Source organism: Chelonoidis abingdonii, chromosome 16 (genome assembly GCF_003597395.2).
Source record: "Chelonoidis abingdonii isolate Lonesome George chromosome 16, CheloAbing_2.0, whole genome shotgun sequence".
NCBI classification, from domain to species: domain Eukaryota; kingdom Metazoa; phylum Chordata; order Testudines; family Testudinidae; genus Chelonoidis; species Chelonoidis abingdonii.
In genome coordinates, this window is record NC_133784.1 from 1,577,208 (window position 1) to 1,603,880 (window position 26,673).

Here is a 26,673-nt window from a genome sequence, read left to right on the forward strand (position 1 = left end):
CATGCACCAGTTCCTTTAATATCCTTGGATGGAGATTGTCCGGGCCCTCCGATTTTGTCCCATTAAGCTGTTCAAGTTTGGCCTCTACCTCAGATGAGGTAATATCCACCTCCATATCCTCATTCCCATTTATCATCCCTCCATCATCCCTAAACTCCTCACTAATCTTATTAAAGACTGAGGCAAAGTACTTATTTAGATATTGGGCCATGCCTAGGTCAGGTTACATCTGCTACTGCATGATACTTTTAGTATCACTGGGCTAAATTCATCCCTAGTGTAACCCCACTAAAGTCAGTGGCATTACGGCAGAGGTGAATTTGACCCAGTGTGTGTGGTGTGTGTGTGAGAAGCACAAACCAATTGACTTCTGAAGATGGTGGATTGTACCATATAGTTTTTACGTGACTCTTACATATGATTCTGTGATTTACTGGTCAACACGGAAGTATTGAAGCCAATGGGACCACTTGAACCATGTACATAAATCTGTGCAGAACTGAGGCCTAAGGGAATAATTCAATTCCCTCAGAAAAGGAAGAGGAAAATTTAAGTTCTCTCTTATCATAGAACATCAGGGTTGGAAGGGACCTCAGGTGGTCATTTAGTCCAACCCCCTGACAGATTTTTATCCCAATTCCCTAAATGGCCCCCTCAAGGATTGAGCTCACAATCTTGGGTTTAGTAAGCCAATGCTCAAACCACTGAGCTATCCTTCCCTGAAATCATATTTTCCAGTCCTTGTATCACTTTAGTTGGCTTTTTTTAATTCTACAAAAGTTTTAATATTTTTAACGTGAAAACCATAATAGTACAGGAGAGAGAAAAATAATACCCTGGGTAAGAGGATGGAGCAAGAGATTGGAAGTCAGGATTTCTGGGTTCTGTTCCTAGCACTGGCACAGTGACCATGATCATTCACTCATCCTCTCTAGGCCTGAGTTTCCCCTTCTGTAAAATGAATTAATATTGGATCCCTATCTCACAGAGGTAATGTGAGGATTAATTAATAAATGTTTCCCAAATGCCTTGAGCTATTCAGATATAAACCTTTTTGAGGGCATATTATTTTGTTTTTTTTTTTTTTTTGTTTTAAAATATTTTATTGGTTCTTGAAATAAAAAAATAGAGTTTGCTTTAATTTTATTTCAGTCATTTTGTGAAATTGTCCGCTAACTTTGAGGGAACTACATTGATTTACATCAGCTGAGTCTTTTCCCTCAATTCAGAGACATCTGTAAAAGTTTAAAGAGCAAAGTTCAGAAATATAGGTGGTTTTGTTGGTGTGGTTGAGGACTTTTACTGAACGCTTTATAGCCAAATGATGGATTATCATTTGTATTTGTCAGGGATCAGTCTATGTCTATCAGCCTTCTCAGAATGAGGAAGTCATCAAACTCTTGGATGCTTGCAATGATCATTTCCTGTCAGCTGATTTTCTTACTCCAGGGAACAAGTATTGTGTGGTAAGGAACTCTCTCCTTTGTTATATAACAGTGGTTATCCTCAACTAGGAATAATAGGTAACCAAAATATTGCTATGACAGCCTACATAGCATAGAAGCATATGTGCTGCAGAGACCAGGGCTCATATTCTGATATCAGTTACATCAGTGTAGATTCAGAGTAACTCCATTAAAGTGAGTAGCGTTATTCCAAGCCTAGGTTAGTGTAACCGAGAACAGTCTCTTGCCTTGCGTTCTTTGACGAAACATGGTTAAGCCACAGATTGCTCAGTTCTAATATGGACTCCTACTGATTCACTATGTGGCCTTGGAAAAGTCACTCTGTATGGGCCAAGTTCATAACACTGCTGGAGATGGGCTCAGTACAGAGAATGGAAGTTGAAGGAGGTGGCTTTCTAGCATCCTAGCCACCACACGTGTGCTGGGATTCCCACTGGCCTCTTCAGCTCTTAGTGAAATGTAGAGCAGCCTGAGAGTGTCTATCCGGTGCCAAGCTATCCACAGCCCCCATGGGCCTCTTCCACAACTGGGGCATAGCAGTGCCATGACCATGCCTCGCTCATCATGAAAACACCCTGACATTCCCCATGTGCCAGGGACTTGTCCAGGAGATAGTGTACAGCCAGTTAGACTGATTCTTTACCTGCCAGGGAAGTCCCCGGAGAGCCAGAATAAAGGAGCCTTGAGGTGCTGATGAATCAGTTGTGTAAATCTCTTCATTTTTAGCAGAGAGATGATAATCCTTTCCTGCCTCTTAGGGGAATTATTAGCGTTAATTCATTCATATTTGTACAGTGCTCTGAAGATTTAAATCATTAGATTCAAGGTGCTGATCACTTTTATGACATAAATCTCTTATTTTCCAAAGACCAAGTCCTCTTTTTCAGACACGTTTACCGGGGGAAATTGTGAGCATTTTTCTACACTGCTGGCTGAATGATGGAGGTGGAAGTGCTAGTGTAGATCAGGCACATATGTTACCAGTGTATCCTCTAATCCTGCTCAGAGCACCATCACTGGAGCTGCACTGGTGCAAAAATGCTTATAAATTTTCCCAGTATAGCTGCATCCCTAAAGGAACGTGACTAAGAGCACTGTGTGTGACACTGCTGTGATCATTCAGAACTAAACCTGCATCTTTTTACCTGCTATGCCCAGTCATCAGCCTGGTTAATTTTTCATAGAAAGCTAGTGCCCAGTAACCTTCCTGTCCATTTTTTCTGCTTTAATCAGTCTCTTCTTCTTCAACAGTCTGTAGCAATTTCAGGGGAAGTGCATGTTTGGCTGCTGGAGGATGGAACTTTCATAAGCAAGCTCTGCCTGAATACACAGGTACAGATTATTGGAAATTTAGGTTTAACTTTTTTTTTCAGTCATCAAATTAAAAAAAATGAGAATAGGTTTTTGGAAAATATGCCTTAGATTTACCATTTTAATAGTGGTGAAAACTTGTTTCTGGAAAGCCCAGTGGATCATAAAGATCTCCTGGATACAGGGATCTCATACCCTGGTCCCACAACTACAAAGATGGCCAAATTTTATATATGGTTTAAAGAAAATAATTTCTAAAACATTGATTGTGGTTGTACCTCAATACCTTTCAGTCACTGCACCCAATTCATCTCTGTGCTCCCAGGATCCTCCATAGCAAAAAATCTGAAGTCCCTTCAGGTTTAGTTTAGTCTAATGCATAGAGTACTAGACTGAAATTCAGGAGATTTTGGTTCTATTTCTTGCTCTGCCACTGTCCTGCTGGATGACCTAGCCCAAGTCACTTCACCACTCTGTGCCATAATTTCCCTATCTGTAAAATATGGGGACTTTGTGCACTGTTCTGACTTACACCAGCAGAGGAACGGCTAGTGCATTTCACTTGACTCCAGCTGGATGTTTTACAAAATATCTGAAAACTGAAAACCATTCATCAGCAGTATTCTAGCCTTGTCCACCATTCAGCTGAACTGTTCCATGAAAGTCTTTACCAAGTAGGCCGCTGGAAAGAAAATATTAAAATTTTTCTTATTTTAGTTAAGATAATCCTGAAAGGTTATTAATAATAAAGGCTTCATATTTGCTTTGAGACAAAAGCCTTTGCACATGGTCTTTAGTGATCAGGATCTTAATAATTCTCATGCAGAGAAAAACACTGTCTGTGCATGAAGAAACCTCTGTGGATTTCATGACACTTTAAAAGGAGTTTTTGTTAACCAAAAGAAATGCTGTTCTTTGCAAAGAATAACCAAAATTCTTGCTGATAACCAAAGAATGATGGCATTTAGTGTTGAATTCAGACCTTTGTTTCGTGCTTGATGTTATGCTTTCTGGCAGAGAGACCAAAAATTTCCAGTCCCACTTTATTAGACTCTCAAGATTGTAATTGCCTTTAACTTCATTAAAATACAGAACAGTAATATTTACATCTGAACAATGGTTATTTTGACTCTTTTGAAACCTTACAAAAGTGTTTTGGTCTTTAAAAAGACGAAACCAGCCAACCAACTTTACCATTCATCTTTAATTTAAAAATGTTGAATCAACTAATTTGATCCAAAGACCCTCTAGGTAGGGACCCTGCCTTCATTTTCAGTCTGGGAAGCATATATACAGAGTGGCTGCTACTGAAAATAAGTACCACTATCACTAATAATAACAATTAATTAATGAATGTTCTTATAGAGATGCCAAAATCTCAAGCCAGTGGTCTATTAGAAACGTGCCCAAAACATCCCTTACCGACAAGATCCATGGACCCCACATATGCCTATCACAACACGTGGTGTACCTCATCCAGTGCACTAAGTGGCCCGATAACAATTATCCAGGTGAAACCAGATAATCTCTATGCTCTCAAATGAACTCATACGGGAAAATGATAAAAGACAAGAACACCATATCACCTGTGGGTGACGACTTTTCACAAAACGATCACTCTATATCTGACTTCTAAGTCCTCATCCTCAAAGAAAAACTGCATAATACTTTCAAAAGCTGGGCCTGGGAGCCTAAATTCATTACTGTGCTAGACACCAGGAATAGAACCCAGAAGTCCCATGTTCCAAACATTGGAAAACACTTCCTTTCCTTTAAACACAACTGTGTATGTTAGATTTGTTCTGAATTTCTTTTTGAATAATTCCATTTTACACTGCTCTTTTTAAAGGCTGCTATATAGCACCATAATTTTGCATGGGTCTCAGGTTAAAAATATCAGACAGGTCGGTTGCAAATCGTATAAGTTCATGTATAATGCTTATCATAGAAGATAATACTGTGACACTATAATCAGCCAGTCCAACTTTCCTTTTTGATAGCTATGTTTATTTTTACTTGTGTAGTTCTCTCCTGGTATTTAATTCAAACTAAGCCTGTAGCGTCTTTGCCCCAACAGTCCTTGACTCTTGCACATGGTCTGATGGTTTGATTGTACTCAGAAACTAGGGTGACCAGACAGCAAGTGTGAAAAATCATGACAGGGTGGGGGGTAATAGGTGCCTATGGAAGAAAAAGCCCCAAATATTGGGACTGTCCCTATAAAATAGGGAAATATGGTCACCCTGTCGGAAACTCCTTGCATGAACTGTTTGTTTACCCATTTACAGGCACTACTCCAAGGAAAGTTTTACGTAACCCATTACAAAAATTAACAAATTAATCTACTCACTGGGCAGAATATTAAGTTCTTTGCCTTCATTGTGAGTCTCTTCTTACTCTATCTGGTCACTACTAATGGTGCACCAAAGTCCACATATTGAACTACAATTTTGATTTTAAAGTGTTTCCTATTTTACAACTGTGTTTTTGCTTTTTGCATTGATAGGATCTTCAAATACCAATTAAATTGTTGCATATTCTTGCTTCGACCTAGTATTAATGTGTTGGACCTCTGTACAGGGCGCTCAGGTTTGAATCCCAGTCACTTGTTTTCCTGGACTGGAAGTGCTGGGCAAGCTGTGCATTATGCCCTGGCAGTTCTGATTTCGCATGAATTTTTTTATTTTGAAATCTCAAAATTTTTCATGGGATGGCAAAAAAAATTCTGACCAGCTTTACTCATTAGCCAACCTCTCTGATTCATTTAGAAGAACACTGACTGATTGTGGATATGATGCAGGGCCTTGAGGACGGGAGTGTATAAACCTTGGGATGATCTTTACGGATCTATTAGTGCATTCATGGGGGAAAAGGGGCATCGTGGTTTTTTATGGACTTTTTTTGTGACCCTGATTATATCAATATTTTCTTTACGTAGATCACTTATTGCTATTTTTCAGATGTGAGGGAACTTTGTATAATAGAGCAAGTTGCATAGTAAGATGTTGCGACAAAATTAAGTGTATTTTACTGTTTAACTAGGCAACTGCTATGGTTTGCTGCCCCTCCTCATATAGTGTTGCTGTGGGGACCAAAGTGGGTCACGTCTATTTCATTGATGTTACCAAAGCTGAAACGCCACGTGTAGTCCACAGAGTTCTTCTTTCCGACTTACCTGTGCACCATCTGCAGTAAGTATATAGTAGCAGCGGGCAGGGGTATTCTCAGCAGGTAGCCTAAACAATGTGTGTGTTAAGAAATCCTATGTGCACTTTTTTGCATATTCCTCAAGAGAATTGTGCATGTCGGATGAGATACTGTGGACTAGATTTATGAAAAGAATAATGGATGACAAAATAACATGCTATGGTGCTCATCCTCCTGTAGGATCCAAAAGTGGCTTATAACTACGGACATGTAGTATTCACTTCATTGTTGAATGATGCCATCTCTGCTAGAGTTGGAGTACAACAAGCAGGTGGACAGCTGGTCCAGACACACTACACAATAGTAGGTGGGGCAGGACTTTGGTTGAGGGCAATGGAATAAACCCATGTTCTTATGAAAAATGCCACAAAAAGCAGGAAATATATTAATATATAAGGTCCTGTCTGACAGATCCGCCATACGCTGGGTTCCATGTAATTATATATCTAACTTGGGAGGATGAAGGGGTGAATCAGTTCTGCAGTGATTCAGACTTGTAGTTCCAGGAAATGGAGACATCTCAAATCTGATGCTTAATGCTGATGTTTCTCACATGATGGATGTTTTTATTACTATTTAATATTATTTTGTTAACATTTAACAAATGTAATTATGCCTATACAATTAGAAACAGGGATCTTATATTGTTGGATTTCAAAAAATGTCAATATTTAATAGTGATCAGTAGAAATAATCATTAATCTACTTTAACATTTTAATAAATAGGGTTGATATTGAATTTGTTAAACATTAAAAAAACTATTATTTGAGGGATCAGATGTGACATCTCCATTATCATCTCTAAAGTAAAACGTTAACAATTCATATACTGAGGAAATGATTTTAAAGGTGTATCAATACATACAGAGACACAGAGCATATAGTATATAAAGTCTGGTTAGAAGTCTGAAAACGAGATGAATTAAAATGAACGAAAGATTTTATAATGTAACTAAAATAAACTATTGTGTAATATTACTAGGTTTACATCAAGCGCCCACTGAAGTAAATAGAAACGGTTCCCATTGACTTTAATGGGCTTTGGGTCAGGCCCAAGCCAAGTAAATCCTGCAGGCTAAATCTCTGTTACAGTATGGACCCCACAGATACCGGTAGGGTTACGTGAGTGTAACTCAGAGCAGAACTCGGCTTTTTGTGTCGAATTGTATCAAGTGAAATACTATGATTAGACTGTGATGGACAAAAGCTGTATTTAAGTGGAATTCTGCTTTGTCTAGATATGATCAGAGTGGTCAGTACCTCATAACTGGAGCTGCAGAAGGACATATCTTTATTTTAGATGCTCGGCCCTCAAAATTATTCCAGGTTCTTGGATACTTAGGTAATATATGTAACTGACTATAATATCTAATTTTCTAATATGATATTCATTGCATTGTATTTTCACTTGGTACCTTTAGTAATAGTTTTGAATAGTGGCAATATTGATTTCTAAAGCTTTTCTTTAACAGATGCGTTTATTTAGAAACTAAAGTTTTTAATACAAGGATGGTATTGAGGTGAAGGATTGCAGCGCTGGTGACTTCACTTCTTTATAAGGTGCTCTGTATTTTTTCCTGATAAATGCCACTTTGTTGTATTGGTTGTTTTTTTTCTTTCTGATGACTTTCTACAACAATGTCTGATGTGCAGTAGTCCTTTGTTTGCCACCTTATCAAACTATAACACTCTTCTGAACTAATATACTTTACAAGATACAGTTAAACTACAGAGTTTGTTGTAGATTTAAATCCTGTATTCTGAGAGCTTCCCCATAACCTAGACACCTTTTGTCTCAGGGTGCACATGTACTGCACTTGCAACTTCAGATACAGTAACGCCTCACTTAACGTTGTAGTCATGTTCCTGAAAAATTCAACTTTAAGCTAAATGATGTTAAGCAAATTGAATTTCCCCATAAGAATTCATGTAAATAGCGGGGATTAAGTTCCAGGGAAATTTTTTTCACCAGACAAATGACTATATTTTTATAGTCTACAGTATAAGTTTTAAACAAACAATTTTTAGTACTGTATACAGCAATGATGACTGTGAAGCTTGGTTCAGGTGGTGAAGTAAGAGGGTGGAAGAGGGTGGGATATTTCCCAGGGAATACTGCTAAATGATGAACTAGCACTTGGCTGAGCACTCAAGGGTTAACACATTAATGTAGCCTCACACTCTATAAGGCAGCACAAATGGAGGGAGGGGAGACAGCATGACCGACAGAAACAGAGACACACACCGTGAGAGAGAGAGAGACAGAGATGTGCATTGCCCTTTAAGTATGCTGACCCTACTCTTAAGTACATTGCCTTTTTAAGGAGATCAGCAAGTTGAGACAGCAGCTGCTGCCAACAAGCTCCCTCTGTCCTGAGCCCTGTCGTGTCCTCCTCTACTCTATAGAGATGGGGTAAGTGGGGGGCAGGAGCGGGGGGAGGGGGACACCCTGACATGAGCCCCTTTCTTTCCCCCACACCCCTCACAGCAGGCAGGAGGCTCCTGGGAGCAGCTCCAAGGCAGAGGGCAGGAGCAGCACATGGCAGTTGAGGGAGGAACAGCTGAACTGCCTGCAATTGTTAGCCTGCTGGGCAGCTGCTGCACAGGAAACTTATGGGAGCGGGGAGCTGACAGGGGGCTTCCGGTCAACCCTGGTTCCAAGCCCCCTCCAGCTAGCTGCAAAGGGCTGCTCTTTCTGCAAGCAATGGACAAAGCAGGCAGCTGCCAAACTATATTATAAGGGAGCATTGCACAACTTTAAATAAGCATGTTTTCTAATTGATCAGCAACGAGACAACATTAACCGGGACAACTTTAAGTGAGGAGTTACTGTATAAGCCATTCTGTATGAAAGAATTCTGTATGAAAGTTGTATTCCCACCTAGTTTGGCATGCATGCTCCACACCTCGTCCCTCTCAAATTTTGAAAGGCACTTCAGATTCTTAAACCTTGAGTCAAATGCTGTAGCTATCTTTAGAAATCTCACATTGGTACCTTCTTTCCGTTTTGTCAAATCTGCAGTGAAAGTGTTTTTAAAATGAACAACATGTGCTGGGTCATCATCTGAGATTACTATAACATGAAATATATGGCAGAATGCGCATAGAACAGCCAGAGAAATGCAGTTCTTCCCCGAGTTCAGTCACAAATTTAATAAACACCTTATTTTTTAATTATCATCATCAGCATGGAAGCATGTCCTCTGGAATGGTGGCCGAAGCATGAAGGGACGTCCAAATGTTTAGCATATCTGGCACATAAATACTTTGCAATGCCAGCTACAAAAGTCCCATGCGAACCCCTGTTCTCACTTTCTGGTGACATTGTAAATAGGAAATGGGTAGCATTATCTCCCGTAAATGTAAACAAACTTGTTTGTCTCAGCAATTGGCTGAACAAGAAGTAGGACTGAGTTGACTTGTAGGCTCTAAAGTTTTACATTGTTTTATTTTTGACTGCAATTATGTAACAAAAAAACTGCATTGTATGTTGCACTTTCACAATAAAGAAATTGCATTATAGTACTTGTATGAGATGAATTGAATTTGTCATTTTACAGTGAAAATATTTGTAATGAAAAATAATAGAAAGTGAGCACTGTACACTTTGTATTCTGTGTTGTAATTGAAATCAATATATTTGAAAATGTAGAAAATCAAAACATTTAATAAATTTCAATTAGTATTCTATTGTTTAACAGTGAGATTAAAACTGTGATTAACTGTGATTAATTTTTTTGAGTTAATCAAGTGAGTTAACTGGGATTAATTGACAGCCCTAATACAAAGTTTCATTGATTGTGACATCCCTGAGAATTAGATTTGGTCTAAAATAGTATCCCCTGGAATAATATCAAAATTTGCATAGTCACAGTCCAAATACGGATGGCTGACCTTTTCCATGCCTTGTCACATTTCACCCAGTAATTATCAGCAGCATCTCTCCAGAATTGTTAAAATTTGCTCAAATTTCAGGTCGCTTAACCTCTCAGATGAGCTTAAGTCTCAAAATTTCCTGTGGGATGAAAAGCCTAATTTATTCACAGGTGCTGAGCATCTGCAGCAATTGTTTTCAGTTGGAATTGTGGGTATTTGGTATTTTTGAAAATCAGTTCCCAGCTGTGCTGATTTTCTCAACTTAAATAGTCACTTAAGTGCAAGTGCAATATGATTATGTTATGATATTCTGAATCATCGTTCCCAAATGGGCTTCTCATGGGATCTCCGCAGGAACAAATACAACTTGATGCAATAACTGGCTTAAGTGTTGGTCTCCATTTGCCTTTCAGTGTTGAGTAGTGAAGTCCTAGGCCTTTCTGCAATATATGATGTGGAGAGTGAATTAGTTGAGGTGATGGCACTTCTTTGTCCACCAGACATCAAAAGAGCAAGACTGGAAATCTTTTGTCTGCCCACAGCAATCACAATAGGTAAAAATGAAATATATTCCTTGTGTGACATTCCTTGAGACACGTGTACACTTATGTTGTCCCTTGCACAAAGCGCTACTGCTCTAATCTGTTTTATCTATCTACTCTGTACACCCTCCTAATGTATCATTTCTAGTATGATTGTATGTAGGATTCCCTTAATCAGCTGATTTATTTAACAAAATAGTACTGCAGCATGCAAATGAATTGAGGCATGCGGGAGGCAAGAAAGAAGTGAGGGAATGGTGATTTACCTCTGGTATCACATTACCACCACCCAACAATGAGGTGTCCATAGGGCAGCAGAAGGAGAGGAAGGTGGAAGAGAAAAGTTAATCTCACCAGTCTTTCAGTGAATTACTATGGGTTCAAGGTGGCTTAATAGTGAAAATGTCCAAGGTTAATACATAAGTAAATAATGACTGTCTTTCCCATAGCACCACTAGATAAAAGTTCATAGCAAAAAACCCAACAATTTTTAAAAAATCTTAACTTGTATCCTAATTTAGGAATATGACAAAGAAACATGGTGTGACACAAAAGAACAGGATTAAGGGCAGGAGGGAACTAGGACTTACTTTATAGGCTGACTTTAAGATTCTCAGCCATTGTAAATCAGCATAGCTCCATTCACCAGCTGAGGATCTGGCCCTAGCTCTCTGCAGTCATAGATTTTTCAGCAGACCGCATATTGAGGCATCACATTGAAAGGGAAACTGGTGATTTGTGGCATGGGAGGAGGTTAGGCCTTCAGTAAATTGAACAACCATCCAAAAAGATTTCTCAACAGGGCCGGCTCCAGGGGCTTTGCTGCCCCATGCAGCCAAAAAAAAAAAAGCCACAATCTGGAGTTGCCATCCCAAGCACCTGCTTGAAAAGCTGGTGCCTGGAGCCTGCCCTGGCTCTCAAAATATACCCAAGCCTTATTTTATCTATGTGAGCATTTATAAAATGCTCAGCACTGGAATACGAGTGATTTTTTTGGTTGGTTGGTTGGTTTGTTTGTTTTTGTCATTTCACTCATAAATTCATGGGGCACCGGGGGCGGGGGGGTTATGGCCAGAAGGAACCATTGAAATTATCAGTCTGACTTCTTGCACAATATAGGCCGTAGGAGTTTCATGCATTTGTTTGTGGAATTCAGCATACTATCCTCAAAGTTACATTTTTTTAAGCAGGTAAATTCTTTCCGTACCACAGACTCCAAGAATTGGATGCAAAATGAAAAGACTGATCGAGTCCTTGATTGAATGTACATATGAATTAAAAGATATAGACAATGTTCTAGACAAATGCACATTCTTCATCACATTTTTCTTAAAAACTGAAAATTAATTGAATGGGCATGAAAGGATTTTAGTGGATTAGTTTAAGCAAACCACATTGCAGGCTGGTACTCTGTCAAGCATCCTCCACACCCCAGGAGTATATCACAGGCCTGATATGCAGTCACAGCCAAAATGAGGCTTTGTGCCATGATGCTGTCATTTGATTTATGTCTATGTATGAATTGTTAGCAAAACCTTTTTTGGAGAAGGCTTTATTATGTAAAGTTGTAAGAAAATATGGTGCGAGACTTTCTTATCACTTAAATCTAAATTCTAAAAGGAACTTGTTAATACTACACTTTACATAGTTATTTTCACTGAGGCACAGATACTGAGGCCAATATTTTCTTTAAATGTCCACTGACGTTGGGTGTCTCCATTTATGAGTGCCCAATTTTAAACACTTAAAGTAGGGCCTGATTTTCAGAGGTTCTGGCCCCCTGCAACTTCCATTGGCTGCAGCTGGAGTGGGGGTGCTCACACCCTTTGAAACTCAAGCCCTATTATAGGTGTCTCATGTTGGGCCATCAAAAAATGGAGATGCCCTGGTGAAAAGTTGGACTTACGTAACTTATCTAAGGTCGTATAGAGTCAGTGGTAAAGCTCAGACTCCTGACTCCCAGTCTGCTGCTCAAAACATTAGACCACCCACTCTCCCTGCCGAGATTAGCTGGTACATTAAAATTTGCTTCTGTTTTCCACAACTACCATTTTATTTTTAAAGGTGAAATATCTGCTCTACCATCAGTGATCTCTCTTCCATCTTGTCTCTTCTCAATCTTGTAGACAATGATGAGTGTATTGATGAAAGAGGGATGCTAAAGAACAGCGTCATTCAGAAGCACCAGTATGATCTAGATTACCCCCTGTCCTCAGCAGTCAGACAGAAAGATGACACTGTGTATGGCTACTGCAACCACGCACCTTTCATCTGTAAATACCATCTTGCCAAAAAGGTATTTCTCTGATGCTGCTTTTTGGGTGGAGGTAAATATTGTTGTAATCTTCTCAACACAAGAAATGAGGAGCATGAGCACAGCAGCGAGTAAGCAAAATCCCTTCTACCTATCCCTGACACCTATCAAATTGCATCATTCTCCAGTAGCTTAAGGTCAAATAGGTCAGCCCTATTTGGTACCTACGGGGTGCTCGCTGCAGTACTTAACCTCAGAAGTATGTATCACAGGCATTAGATCAGCACGTCAGAGCAGTGACCACAGTGTGGCAGCATTCTTAAAATGGTACAAGCCTGCAGAATGCCTGACACCTGTACTTCAAATATCAATTCTTTCTCAAGAGCTAGAACTAGACATTGGGCTTCTGAATCCATGTATGTCTAGGGAATGTGCTGCTCGCTATTCTGAGCCAATCTGCATAATTTCTGAGTGCGTAATCCAGAACTACCCAAGACTGAGCCAATTTCAGATTTCTGCAATATTTATTTGGATCTATAGGACACATGAAAAGGTGGATGTCCAGGACTCTAGGTGACTTTTCACATATTTTTAAACATACAAAAAGCTCCACCAACCCAGAAAATAATCATCCAAAGGTGAAAATTTCAACCCCCTCCTCCACAAAAATACCCTATTCCACCCACAAACACCAACCTTCTGCACTTCCCGACCAACCCAAAACCCTGGGGAAAGAGATGGACTTTTTTTATCTAATATGCCCTGAGGATCAACAGGTTTGTGCTACTTCAGACTAAGTGGGAGAGAGAATCCTCATGGAGAAAGCCTTGTTGGCAGGCTCTTCACTTTTAATCTGAGGGGCTCCAGCTCAGGCACCTCCATTGATTGCAACTCCTAAAACGTCTACTATATCCCCTTCTGCAGCTAGAGAGTGTGAGATAACGTATTATCAGCATAGCCATGATACACTCCCCACCCCCAAGCCCATAACTCTTATAAATGGCAACATATGTAAAAGATAATCCAACAAGCTATTTGTACCTGCCAGCATTATCACTCAGTTTTATATGGCCAGCTGTTGATACTTCCATCATCTCAATTGCTGTTTTGTATTTTGTTTGGTTTACAGAAAACCTGGAAAGATGTGTCAGTTACTTTATCAGAGAAGAAGATTCCAAGCAACCAGTTTGCACCAGGGTTCCTCCATTTGTCACCTAACAGCCAGCTGTTGGCATCAGTGGCTAAGGATGGAGTGTTGTTTATCCATGATGCTATTACTTTGGTAGGCATCAGTGCACAGGTCTCATTAAATCTGTGTTGATCAGAACGGGAGTTACTGTATGGATCAGTGTAATGAACGCAAATGAACCTCTACCTCGATATAACGCTGTCCTTGGGAGCCAAAAAATCTTACCACATTATAGGTGAAACCGTGTTATATTGAACTTGCTTTGATCCGCCAGAGTGTGCAGCCCCCACTCCCCCACCCCCCTGGAGCACTGCTTTACCACATTGTATCCAAATTCGTGTTATATTGGATGAAGTTATATCAAGGCAGTAGTGTATATAAATTGCTACAGAAAAAGACGTGCTACCCCTGAAGAGAAAAGGAAATTGTATCATACAATTGACCAGTCTGATGTCTATTTTTATGATGGATGTTTTTATTTTCAGAGGTTGTGTGTGTGTGTGATCATTTGCTGCTTATTTTCTTCTACAGTAAACCTTCTGGTAGATAATTTTGCTATGTGTCACAGACATCTGAGAAATTAACCTAATGGTTCAGCCCTAGGAGCTTATTCCAAGGCCTGAGTCAAAACTTGGCCCACCTTTTAAAACCACACATTCTATTGTTTTTTTAAACTCCTTAATGACATTTGAGATTGTTTTATCCTAATACAAAGGAGTATTTTAAACACGGGAACCTATTAACTGAATTTAGTGACATATACCTATAGAAAAATATATTTGCTCCTGACTGCCTGATATTGTTTCTGTAACTCTTTCAGGAAACAGTTGCTCAGGAGCATTGCCATTCTTACCAAGGACAAGGAATTGGGTCCTTGTCATTTTCATTGGATGGCCAGTTCATACTTGTCAATGGCGTGGATGATGGTACCCTTGTATGCCTGAAATGGAAGTATGTGTAAGATTAACTGATTATATTGATTATATGAATACTGGTGCCCAAGCACACTAATTTCTGCATGCAGTTAAAAGCTTTAGGCAATCTGTTTTATTATGTGAAAGTTAGTTTTATTGTCTTCTGTACAGATAGTATACGATCTAACAGCAGCAGTCTGTGATTACCAAACCTGGGAGGTTAATCAGCTGAAATCACTTGACTAAGCTGATCAGTCCAGGTATGGCTGTAGTTCAAGCTTAAGACTATCTTCAGAACTTAATTAGATAGAGCACCTTAAGGCTAAAATAAAAAACTCAGGGAAGATAGACTTTGATGATAAAAGTAATTAAAAAGAAAAAATAAAGGAAAATGACCCCTTTTAGGAAATTATTGGCTTTTGGCCATTTTTAGACTATTCTGGGGTAAGTATTAGAAAAGTGGTTTCTTTCCCATGGTGGAAACTGCAGAGAGATATTGTTGTTTCACAGAAACATATTGATGCTCCTCCTTGTCAGTCATACCAGAGAGGCCAAGGATTGAATGGGCTTTGGATATTGACTTCCCTTCCTCTCACCCTAGAGGTTGTCCCATCAGATCATTAAGAATATAAAATCATTACGATTATGTACATACACATAGTGACCGGTTCCTCTACATCTTGGGCATCTGCATCTCCTAGTGCATATTGTCTGTCCTTTGTTTTCTAGACTACAAAATATCTGGGCAGGAACTGTTGTAATATTTCTGTCTTGTATAGCCCTGAATATACTGTTATAGAATCCTATCTAACTGTGCCATATCCATTCTGAGAACTTCATTTTCCAGTGCTGTAAATCTGAACCCTTTATCAGCCTTAAAACAAATAAAAATTTAAAGACAGAATAATATAGTTCATTGGTCCTCGCCTTTCCCATAGTGTGACCCCATATCGCAAAAGAAAAGCTTTGGGATCCCCATTCCATCTAGTTGTAAAGAAGGGAAATGTACTTGTAACTCATAAAAAAAACTTGATCCTCCCTGCTTGAGAACTTGTGATATAGTTGTGTTTACTTAGCTGTTTGCAATAATGTGTGGTTGTAACGAAGCTTTAGAAGGAGACATGAGAAGCGTTGAAAGGTTACAATGGAAAAGTTACTGGCCTAGTCAATAGGGGGATAGCTGTAGACCTGATATATGCTGATTTATGTTGTATGTTGATAGGAAGACATTTGACATAGTCCCACATGACATTCTCATAAACAAACTAGGGAAATCTGTTTTAGATGAAATTACTATAAGGTGGGTACACATCTGGTTAAAAGACCATACTCAAAGCCTAGTTCGCTGTCAAACTGAGAAGACTTATCTAGTGGTATGCTGCAGGGGTCTGTCCTGGGCCTGGCACTAGTCAACATTTTCATTAATGTCTTGAATAAGGGAGTGGAGTGTATGCTTCTAAAACTTGCAGAAGACGCCAAGCTGGGAGGAGTTGCAAGCACTTTGGAGGACAGGATTAGAATTCACAATGGCCTAAATAAATTGGAGAAAATTCGGTCTGAAATCAACAAGATGAAATTCAGTAAAGACAAGTGCAAAGTACTACACTTCAGAAGGAAAAATCAAAGGAATAAATACAAGATGGGGAATAATTGGCTACGTGGTAGTACTACTGCTGAAAAGGGTCCGGGGGTTACAGTGGCTCAAAATTAAATACAAGTCCACAGTGTGATGCAATTGCAAAATAGATTAATATCATTCTGGGGCATATTAACAGGAGTATTGTATGAAAGACTTGGGAAATAATTGTCCTGCTCTACTCAGCACTGATGAGGCCTCAGCTGGAGTATTGTGTCCAGTTTCGGGTAGCACACTTTAAGAAAGCTGTGGATAAATTATAGAAAGTCCAGCAGAGAGCAAAAAAGATAAAAGGTTTAGAAAACCTGACCTATATGGAAAGGTTAATGAAACTGGGTATGTTTAGTCTTGAGAAAAGACGACAGAGGGAGGACCTGGTAACAGTCTTCAAATATGTAACGTGCTGTTATTAAGAGGACAGTGATCAATTGTTCTCCATGTCCACTGAAGCTAGGACAAGAAGAAATGGGCTTAATCTGCAGCAAGGTAGATATTAGGGGAAACTTTCTAACTATAAGGATAAGATTAAGCATTGAAATAGGCTTCCAAGTGAGGTTCTGGAATCCCCATCAGTGGAGGGTTTTAAGAAAAGGTTAAACACCTGTCAGGAATGGTGTAGGTATAATTGGCCCTGCTTCAGCACAGAGGGCTGGCCTACATGTTCTCTGAAGGTCCCTTCCAGCCCTACATTTCTATGATTCTGTGATTAAAGATTTAGCTTGAAATTCAACCCAGCACAGAGAACCTGCTCCGTTCACCCAATGGATACACTTAAGACTTGTGTGCGGAGTGGCAGGTATAGTAGCGACACATAGGGATATCTCTATGCCGCTGAATACCATATATGTGGGCTCCCTGCCAGCCAGCCCCAAATAGGCCTTTTGGAAGAGGCTCACTGGATCCATACTTAGATGAACTCACCTAAGTCTCATGTAGCACCGCAGAGGCTCAGCCACAGGGAGAGACCACCATATATCATGGGAGGTGAAGTACAGCTGGGGAGCAGACCCCATAGTGTGGAATGGAGTTGAGGGATCTGGAACTAAAACTCCCATAAGGCACCACAGAGGCACGTTTAGACATTTCCAAATCAGAATTTTTCAGAAATTTTCATGCTGTGAAAAATTTCAGTAGTTTGACCTTTAGTCCCACTTCGGGACAAATACGCTGAAATCCTGTACTGGAATTTCCTGTGGGACAGAAACTCCAGATTTCAATCAGTTTAATATATTGTAATAAATGGTTTTAAATTCTTCAGCCTTTTCCGTAATACACAGAAAAACATGTCAATTCCCCCTTTTTACCAGCAGGACTGGAGGCGATGAAATGAAGGAAGCTACTGATTACTGGCGACGCATTCTCGCCGTTCTGAACAACTCAATTTACAATGAAAATAATGTTTTAAAGTCCATGGCTGAGTGGAACATTGCTACAGAGTCCCTACTGGAATCATCCTTGGAAAAGGAATCTCAGGTCTGAAACTTTTTAAAAATTTGAAACAAAAAATTCTTATCTTAAAGGGGGGGGAAAGATTTTGATAATTCTTGAGATGAAATTTGATCCACGATTACAAATGTATAAAGTTTATTGTATCCTGACACAGTGCTCTGCCCCGGGAGAGTTTCTAGGTGAAAGGGGGAAAACCCCTGAGATTAAATGGTCTTTGTTTAATTATTTTACTTCTGGGATAGAAATCTCATGAAAATGAGAATAGTTTTAGGGACCAAGGTGTTCACATGTCCTCAGATTTCACTAGATCTATTCAAATCTGCCATAGACAATTGGATTTATTAATGTCACTTATTTTTTATTGTGATGATGCAAAACAGTTTTTCCAGGTTTAATCCGTACTATAGTACATATGCATGGCAGCAAGGGTTTGCAGGTTCAGACTTTAACACAGCACTTACCAAGGAGATGAGAAGAACATTGTAATACATCTTCTGATGAAGGACTCCTTAGGAATTTACCTGAATTTTTCAATCTGCTATCTTAAATTTTCTCTTGTTTTCTCTGACTATTCATATTTGAGGCAGCTTTTATAAAAGATGTGAAGTATGAATAAAGTATTGAGTGGAATATGTATTGTCTGAACTAGGAATTGTGGAAACAGATCTGTGTAAATGCCTGTCTTAAAATTTTAATGTCAGGAAGTGCTCCAGAAGAAACCAAGCGTGGAGGTGACAGATGAAGACAGCTACCACAACCTGAACATATTCAGTACTGATGAAATGACATGGCTCAACCAGAAAGTACAGAAGGTATTTTTATAGAACAGGCACCAACCAGGGCAAAAATATTAAAAAATGACTAGGGATTTTGGATGCCTTACCTTTGGGGACCTAATTTTCAGAGACTGGATACTCAGCACTTTCTGGAAATCAGGCCCCTTAAAGGTGTTGAAAGTTGGGTACCCAAAATCACTAATCATTTTTGAAAATCTTAGCCCAGGATTATAAGCTCTTTGGGGCAGGAACTGTTCCTTTGTTATATGTTATTGTGGTAGCACAATGGGGCCTCTACACATTACTGCAGTAAAAATAATAAAAAATAAGACTCTGTGACAACTGGAGCCATTGAGCAGCAGGCTACTTATACTGAAGCCCAGAAAGATTTTCTAAAAATATGAGTCAGAAACTTGCACAAATGGATCAGCATCAGAAACCAAGCAAATGTGCTTTCTTCTTCCCATGAGCCATCATACTGAATTTCACTGCATTGTTAAATCAATACTTAGGATTGGTAGGTAAATCTGAAAGACCCTGGGGTTGTTCCAGGCCAGTATTGGAGTAACACTCCTGTGCAAAGAAAGGACCGTATTTTAAAAAGACAGAAATGCCTCGCAGGGCTAAGGGTAAGAAGAGAGGAGATGTAGAGCTTTGTGACCTTGGCAATTGCTGATTTTATTGTTAGTATATATATCTTTCAAACACACAAATATGTGGCTGGTGAATGGTCCTCATGTAAGCTAGAGCTCTGTATATCATCTGTGCTTTCAGGGGAGGGGAGTAAACAAAGGAAATGCCTGACAGATATCATTGTCTTCCTGGGTGATCTCAGGAAAGAGCACTGTTTCACATAGGACTGATTGAGGGCTTTCAGATTATGGAGTCCATCTCACATCAGGATCACGCCCTCCCAGTTGCCATTAATAGCAATTGGGCTGTGTAAAGTTGTGAATCCACTTTGGAGAAGAGGAAGGAGGGAGCAAATTCCAGAGCCACTGAGATACAGAGGAATTGTAAAATTTCCCCTAAGTGATCAATCTGCAAAACTGTAGAACCCAACAGGCCAGCATAGCTATCAGAATGGGTATGATCTGTTAATTCACTTTACTTTTTAATTAATCCAGAGGAAATTTTTGTTTTCTTTAGAATCCACTAGTGCAAGGCTAGGTTATGCTAAAAGGACTTGGTTCTAAAACCTTTGATTATTAGATCAGATTAGATGCTCCTGTGCCTTCTGACACCTGAGGCAGCCCAATGTTTCCACTCTGTATGTCAGTTTCCTGTTTTTTGCTATATAATTATCTGTTTCCATGGCATTGACATCTTTCTCAATAGTTTTCTCATGTCATCTGTTGTTTTCCTCTCTTCCATCTTCTAACAGGTAGTATCCAGACAAGGGCTTGTCCAGGAATACATTTTTTTGACATCTGTACAGCATCTCCAAACCACTTCAGTCTTCTTTCTCAAATCAGTTTCTCTCCCATCTGTTGACCAGTCCTTTGTAACACTTCAGTGTTGGTTATTTTATCCTGCCAGCAGACACCAAGTATTCTCCACAGAGATCTCTGATGGAACGTGTTAAGTTTCCTGTTTTGAGCTTCTAGCATTTGCCAAGTTTCAGAAGCATACAACGTGAGTATCACAAGTGACATTATGTAATGTTATCTTGGTTCTTGTGTGAATCTCCTTATTTTTCCAGATATTTGCCAATCTTGAAAAAGCTCCACTTGCCTTTCCACTTCTTGCTTCTACATCCTTATGGAGTTGCTCACCAGCACTGAATGTGCCTCCAAGATATGCATGCTTGTTAACGATGTCATACTTTTCTCTATCAATCACATATCCATCATCATTGCTGACTCCTCATTCAGCGATCATGACTTTAATTTTCTTTTGGCAGACTCTTAATCCTACTTTGGCAGACTCACATTTGACATTGATAGTAGTCTTTTTCATGGCACAGTCACTTGTGTCCAACAGAACAATGTCATCTGCAAAGTTTAGATCCTGAAGTTTTACTCTGTTCCACATAACTCCTGTATCTTCCTCTGATGTTGCTCTTTTTATCACATAATCTATAACAATGCAGAAAAGAAGGGGTGATAAAATGCAATGCTGCTGTACTTCAATGACAATATCAAACCAAATGGTCTCTCCACCTTCTATCCTTACACAGTATTTTGAAACTTTATACAGCATTGTGATAGGTGACACTATCTTTCTAGGAAGTCGATGTTGTCTCAGGATCTTCCAAAGTGATTCTCTGTGAATACAGTCAAAAGCTTTGGTGAAATCTATAAAATTCAAGACTAGTCTTCTTTAGTAAGCAAGCCCTTTCTCAATCAGTCATCTCAGGATAGAAAGGTGATCTATAGATGATCTTTTTGGTTTGAAGCCTGTTTGCTCATTTTGCAATTTTTCATCTATATCCAGTTTGCTTCTGTTCAATAGTACACTACAGAACACTTTCCCACATACTGAAAGGAGTGTTATTCCTCACCAATTATCGCACACCATTTGTTGGTCATTTACAGATCACACCTTTCTTCCAATCCTCTGGATAGAATTATTTTCTCCCAAACTGTATTAGAAAGTTTATGCATTTCATGTAGTACCACATCCTCCCTAGCTTTAAGCATTTCAGCAGTTGTCTTATCTTGACCAGGTGCTTTGCCATTTTTCAGCTGCCTAATTGCTTCCTTTAGTTCTGCTTCTGAAATTTCTAGCAGTGACATATTTAATTCTTTACCTTCTTTGCATCCGTCGATTAGTATCGTTGGCTCTGGCTGGTTAAGTATTTCATTAAAATGTTCTCACCATCATTTATTTTGTTTTACTTTCATTGTTAACAATCTTTTATCTTTTGATTTTATACTACTACTGTGACTGCAACCATGATGACAAATTGCCTACATCTGAAATAGTTTCTTAGTCACCTCTCACTAATGCTTCTTCAGCATCTCACTTTTTCATCAGGCTGTTCTTTCTTATCTATCCAACATGACTTTTTTACTTCTTTATCTTTCTTTACATATTCCTGTTGTAATGTACATTGTTCTTGTCATGTTGCCTGTACTTTCCTCTCTTTTAAACCTTTTCTTTCCTCAGTCAGTTTCCATGGACCTGACTATTCACTTTTCTTTCCTTGGTCCTCTTGGTCCAAATGAAGTTGTGGCAGCTTCCCAGAAAACATCTTAGAAGTGAGCCCATCGTTCCTGTATATCAGCATTCATTAACCACCGCTCCTGAAATCCCTTTATGAGCTGGATTTTAAAAACCTTCCTGATTTCTGGGTCAAACATCTTCTTCACATCAAATAACATCTCTCTTTTCTTCTTGGAATAAAGCTAAAAAGACAAGCTAACTGTTCAGATAAAAACATAGTGGTAACTTCTTACATCAGCACTTGTAAAAGATCAAATATCCAGCAACGATCTTCTCTGCGGTCTGCTGATGGCAATGTGATCCAGTTGTTTCTCAGTCATTTCATCATTTGACTTCCATGTTAGTTTGTGTTTTCTATGAGGGAAAAGTGTCATTGCACAGATTATACATGCTGCACAGTTTAATGAATCTTTTGCTGTTGTCTATCTGCTTCTTAATTCCAGGTTTTAAATGTGTAAAATGTTTGTATCCAAAGATGTCAAAACCAGCTTGGGTATCATATCACCCAGAACCAGAATAACATCATTAGCATAAACCTGGTTTAGCACGTCTTGCAACTTGTTGTAGAATATCTTTTACTTGTCCATCAGGATCATGGCAGGTGTGTAACACTGGATGATAGTTGTTTTTGCGTGTTTGTAATACAACATGCCCTTATAATTTGTGAATTGACTGGTGTAAACGTGTTGCCTTTTTGTTGAGAAGTATTTGTAATCTGTGTCAATCTCATCTTGCCTTAAACAGAGTACTGTGATGCTCTCTGAATGGAGTCTTCCACAACCTGCCCATCTCATTTTGCTCCACTTCAGGAATACTAGTATTAAACTGAGTCATTTCTCTGACTACTTGACTCAATTTGCCACTGTCTTACATGGTTCTTACATTCCAGTTTTAATTTTAACTGCTTACATCTCTTATTTCAAGTGATGAAGTTCCTCACAGGTTTGGTCTACCACCTTAATTCTTCCATTCAGACTCATTCATTGTCAATTTGATTCCAAAAAGCCAATCTGATTCCATAATCTCCTCCAAATTGACTAGATTTTTGTAGCTGGATTATTTCAATAACTAGTTATATTTTTACGTGGAGAGGTAGTTAACCTGACTCACAACTGTAGGTCCCATGGCTACTAATTCAGTATATTCTGAATCCTATTTATGAGTTTCCTTCTTCCACCACCTGAGAGTTGAGTCTGGTAGCTTGGAATGCTCCAGGTAAAAAAAATCTTTGCTGCCATGAGCAATCCTGTTAATTTCAAGGGGAGTTCTCCTGTGAGTTAGAATTATTCCTGTGAATGTCGAGTACAGAATTGGGTCCAACAAGATGATTGGGTGTTGTTTGCAATCAATAATCCCATTAGGGGGTGTGATTGGGTGCTTGGATGGGCCACACTGAAGATGCTATACTCAGGGCACATTGCAGGGAATAGGGCAGCCAATCCCCAAAACTGGTGGTTTATTCTATAATTCACCAAGCCAGTAACAAAACAGCTTCTGTAATACCACACCGATCACCAGAAAGCCAAATACAGTCCTCTTTAAGCATTCCACCCCTTGACTTCCATCCAGGCAACCAAGTCTAATATAATGAGTGGTTACTGAAAACCTGGTTCACCAGTCCCAAAAGATCAGACATGGATCGCCAGATCAATATGAGTCTCAGATCTTACCCAATAATCATGCTGATGCCAATCCTTTAGTAACTAAAACTAAAGGTTTTAATAATAAAAGGAAAAGAAAGAAAAGAGTTGAAAAAGGTTAAAAGATCAATATACATACAAATATGGATAAAGTCCTTAAGTCAGTTTCATAGCAGAGACGGTGAGGCTGTTTAAAAGTCTTTCTGGAATCAATTTAGAAGGTTATTGTCCAATAGGTGGTCCAGGAGTATAGTCTGTTCAAGTTCTTCCATGAGAATTCCAGGGTAAACCTGGAGACCAAAGTCTATGGGTTTTTTTAGACCATCCCTATTAAAATTTAAGCAGACCTGAAATGGTGGACCAAGCCTATGGCTATCCTTTATAGCTCCCTAGCAAGCTGACAAGCCCCTTGTCACAGCAGGATTATTACTTTGAAGCTAATCATCTGTTTACTATGCATACACTGGTAAATTAGTTGCATTCATTCACATAATGCAATTAGCCAGTACTTCATTATAGCATTAAGCTGAAGACAATGTAAATAATATTATTAGTTTCCTGCAGTGTTTTACATCTTTGATCTTAAGGTTAACTGAACCATCTGCTTGCATAATATAATGCAATTAAGACGTGAAAGGGAATTAGCATCTACAAACTAATGCGGTTACATTGTTAAACTTCTAACAAAATATAGGTAAACACAGACAAATACACTTAGCAGCTATCCTTCTCTAATAATCAGGGCCGGCTCCAGGCACCAGCTGAGCAAGCTCATGCTTGGGGGGGCAGATTCTACTGGGCGGCATTCCGCCCATCCTAGGGCAGCACAGCCACTTTTTTGTTTGTTTTGTTTTGTTTTTTGTTTTGTTCGCCGATCTGGCCACCCTGTAGGGGGCAGCGGTGCGGAGGAGGGGAGCGCCATGCTGGGAGTGGGCTGTGCGCTCCATCTGCCCCAGCCGGTGCCAGGTCTGTAGCAAGCCTTGCAGGGCAGCCCGCGTCCTTCCCTCCCCGCCGACCGGAGCAGTGCGGACCCCTCCCGGCAGGTGGCGCGGCTGTTGGGGCCGCGTGGCGAAAGCCTCTCTGAAGCCCTGGCCGCCCCCCTTCTCCCTCTCCCCCCCGCTCCCTCCCCACCCCCCTGCTAGGCAGGGCACGTCTGCAGCACAGGGAGTCCCACTGGTCCCTGGCTCCGGCCACCACCCAGGTTTTTTTTTTTTTCCCTGGTTTACTGCTCTGGCCACCCCACAGGTTTGTTTTTTTTCCTGCTTTGCAAGTTTGTTTTTGTTTTTTGTTGTGTTTTGCTTCGGGCGGCAAAAAAGCCCGAGCCAGCCCTGCTAACAATCCAGGCAAACATTAAAAATTCTAGTCCAGGGGTCTCTAACTCAAATCACCACGAGGGCCACATGAGGACTAGTACATTGGCCCGAGGGCCGCATTACTGACATCTCCCCCTTGCCACCCTCGGCCCCGCCCCCACTCCACCCCTTCCATGAAGCCCTGCCCCCATTCCAACCCCTTCTCTGAAATCCCCACCCCAACTCTGCCCCCTCCCTGCCCCCAGGGGCTGCAGGAGGGATATGGGGTGTGGCAGGGGCGCAGGGCAGGGATTTGGAGTGTGGGATGCAGGAGGGATGAGGAGTGCGGCAGGGGGTCAGGGCAGGGGTTGGGATGCAGGAGGAGTGCGGGGTGCAGCGGGGTTCAGGGCAGGGGGTTAGGTGCAAGGTGTGGCAGGCGGCTCAGGAAGGGGGTTGGTGTGCAGAAGGGGTGTGGGGTGCAACAGGGGGCTCAGGGAAGCGGGTAAGGGTGCAGGAGGGATATGGCAAGGGGTTGGGGTTCAGGGTGCAGCAAGGGGCTCAGGGCAGGGGGTTTGACTGCAGGAGGGGTTCGGGGGGCGGGCTCTGGCCCGGCGCACACTAGGGGCAGGGCAGGCTCCCTGCCTGCCTGCCCTGCCCCCACGCTGCTCCAGGAAGCGGCTGGAACGTGGGGGAGCAGAGGCACAGGGGTGTGTGTGTTGCTGTTGCTTCAGGCACTGCCCCCAGCATCTGCCATTGGCCAGGAACGGAGTACCGCAGCCAATGGGAGCTGCTGGGGGCGGTGCCTGAAGCAACATCAACACACACCCCTGTGCCTCTCCTCCCACAGGTCCCATCCACTTGCTGCTTCCCGGAGCGCCATGGGGGCAGGGCAGGCAGGCAGGCAGGGAGCCTGCCCTGCCCCCAGTGCATGTCGGGCGAGAGCTGTTCTAGGTAAACGCTGGGGGTAGCGGGGGACAGCAAGGAGCTCGCGAGCCGCAGAAAATAACCTCGCGGGCCACATGCGACCTGTGGGCCGCATTTTTGAGATCCCTGTTCTACTCTACTTAACATGCCTTTGATAACTATCTGTAAGGAATGGTTCTGTTTACCATTGCAATACCCTTTGGATAGCTCCTTAAGAGTTGCTTATAGGTCACTTAGCTGGCTGGTTGTTAATCCTTCACTGGTTCCATGTTATGGGGTGGGGGAGGGATGTTACATGATTTATTTCCCCAAAGATAATATTCTGTTTAGTCGTTTCATTTCTTTTCTTGTTCTACTTTCTCCCTTCAATCATATATTTATTGCACCCTAGGCCATCAAAGAAGAGATCAAAAAGTTTGCTGACAAGAGGAAAGAACTGAAAAAAGGAATTAAAAAGCTCCGTAAAACTGTGAGTGTTTGAGACTGTTCACAAATTGCTTCCACGGAAATTGGTTCCACCTGCCACCTTTAGTTTGCTTCCACGGATGCTTTAATAATACCTACCAGCTCTAGGCTCCATTTGCCACAAGCCCTGAGCAAGGCATAGCACACAGGTGCACTGCGCTAGGAGCATACCAGGAACCAGACTTGAGTTTCCCTTTTACTTCAAAAAGGGAGTAATTTGTGTCAGCCCTATATCTTGTGCAGCTTACTTCCCCTAGTGTACTGATCCCTGCATGTCCTCTCACCACCCACTTGCAGAGGCTGCTGCCCCCTCCACGCTGATGTCTGTAAGGCAGAGCCTTACTAGCTAGCCTTTAGTTTGGTTCACTAGTGTACATTTCACTTCCCCTTTGCTCTGCCTGACTTCTCAGGCTCTGAAGAGTTAGGGTATGGCTACACTGGAGAGTTGCAGCGCTGGTGATGGGGTTACAGCGCTGCAACTTACTCTGTGTCCGCACTTGCAAGGCACAGCCAGCGCTGCAACTCCCTGGCTGCAGCGCTGGCTGTACACCTGGTCTGCTTGGG

General features: G+C 40.8%; 1 protein-coding gene across 8 annotated transcripts in view; it reads left to right on the top strand.

Annotated features, from left to right (window-relative positions):
• Window positions 1-26,673, top strand: part of CFAP43 (cilia and flagella associated protein 43) — a 106,559-nt gene that overhangs the window by 33,244 nt on the left and 46,642 nt on the right. For 6 of the 8 annotated variants that reach the window (XM_075072877.1, XM_075072881.1, XM_075072879.1 and 3 more), the window contains 11 exons: window positions 1,350-1,466; window positions 2,718-2,798; window positions 5,820-5,968; window positions 7,223-7,326; window positions 10,274-10,414; window positions 12,529-12,698; window positions 13,786-13,938; window positions 14,666-14,796; window positions 17,703-17,868; window positions 18,546-18,656; window positions 26,036-26,113. In XM_075072877.1, coding sequence (XP_074928978.1) covers window positions 1,350-1,466; window positions 2,718-2,798; window positions 5,820-5,968; window positions 7,223-7,326; window positions 10,274-10,414; window positions 12,529-12,698; window positions 13,786-13,938; window positions 14,666-14,796; window positions 17,703-17,868; window positions 18,546-18,656; window positions 26,036-26,113 — 1,401 coding nt within the window. The remainder of the gene's footprint in view (window positions 1-1,349; window positions 1,467-2,717; window positions 2,799-5,819; window positions 5,969-7,222; window positions 7,327-10,273; window positions 10,415-12,528; window positions 12,699-13,785; window positions 13,939-14,665; window positions 14,797-17,702; window positions 17,869-18,545; window positions 18,657-26,035; window positions 26,114-26,673) is intronic. The other 2 variants (XM_075072878.1, XM_075072880.1) reach the window with 2 other exon arrangements.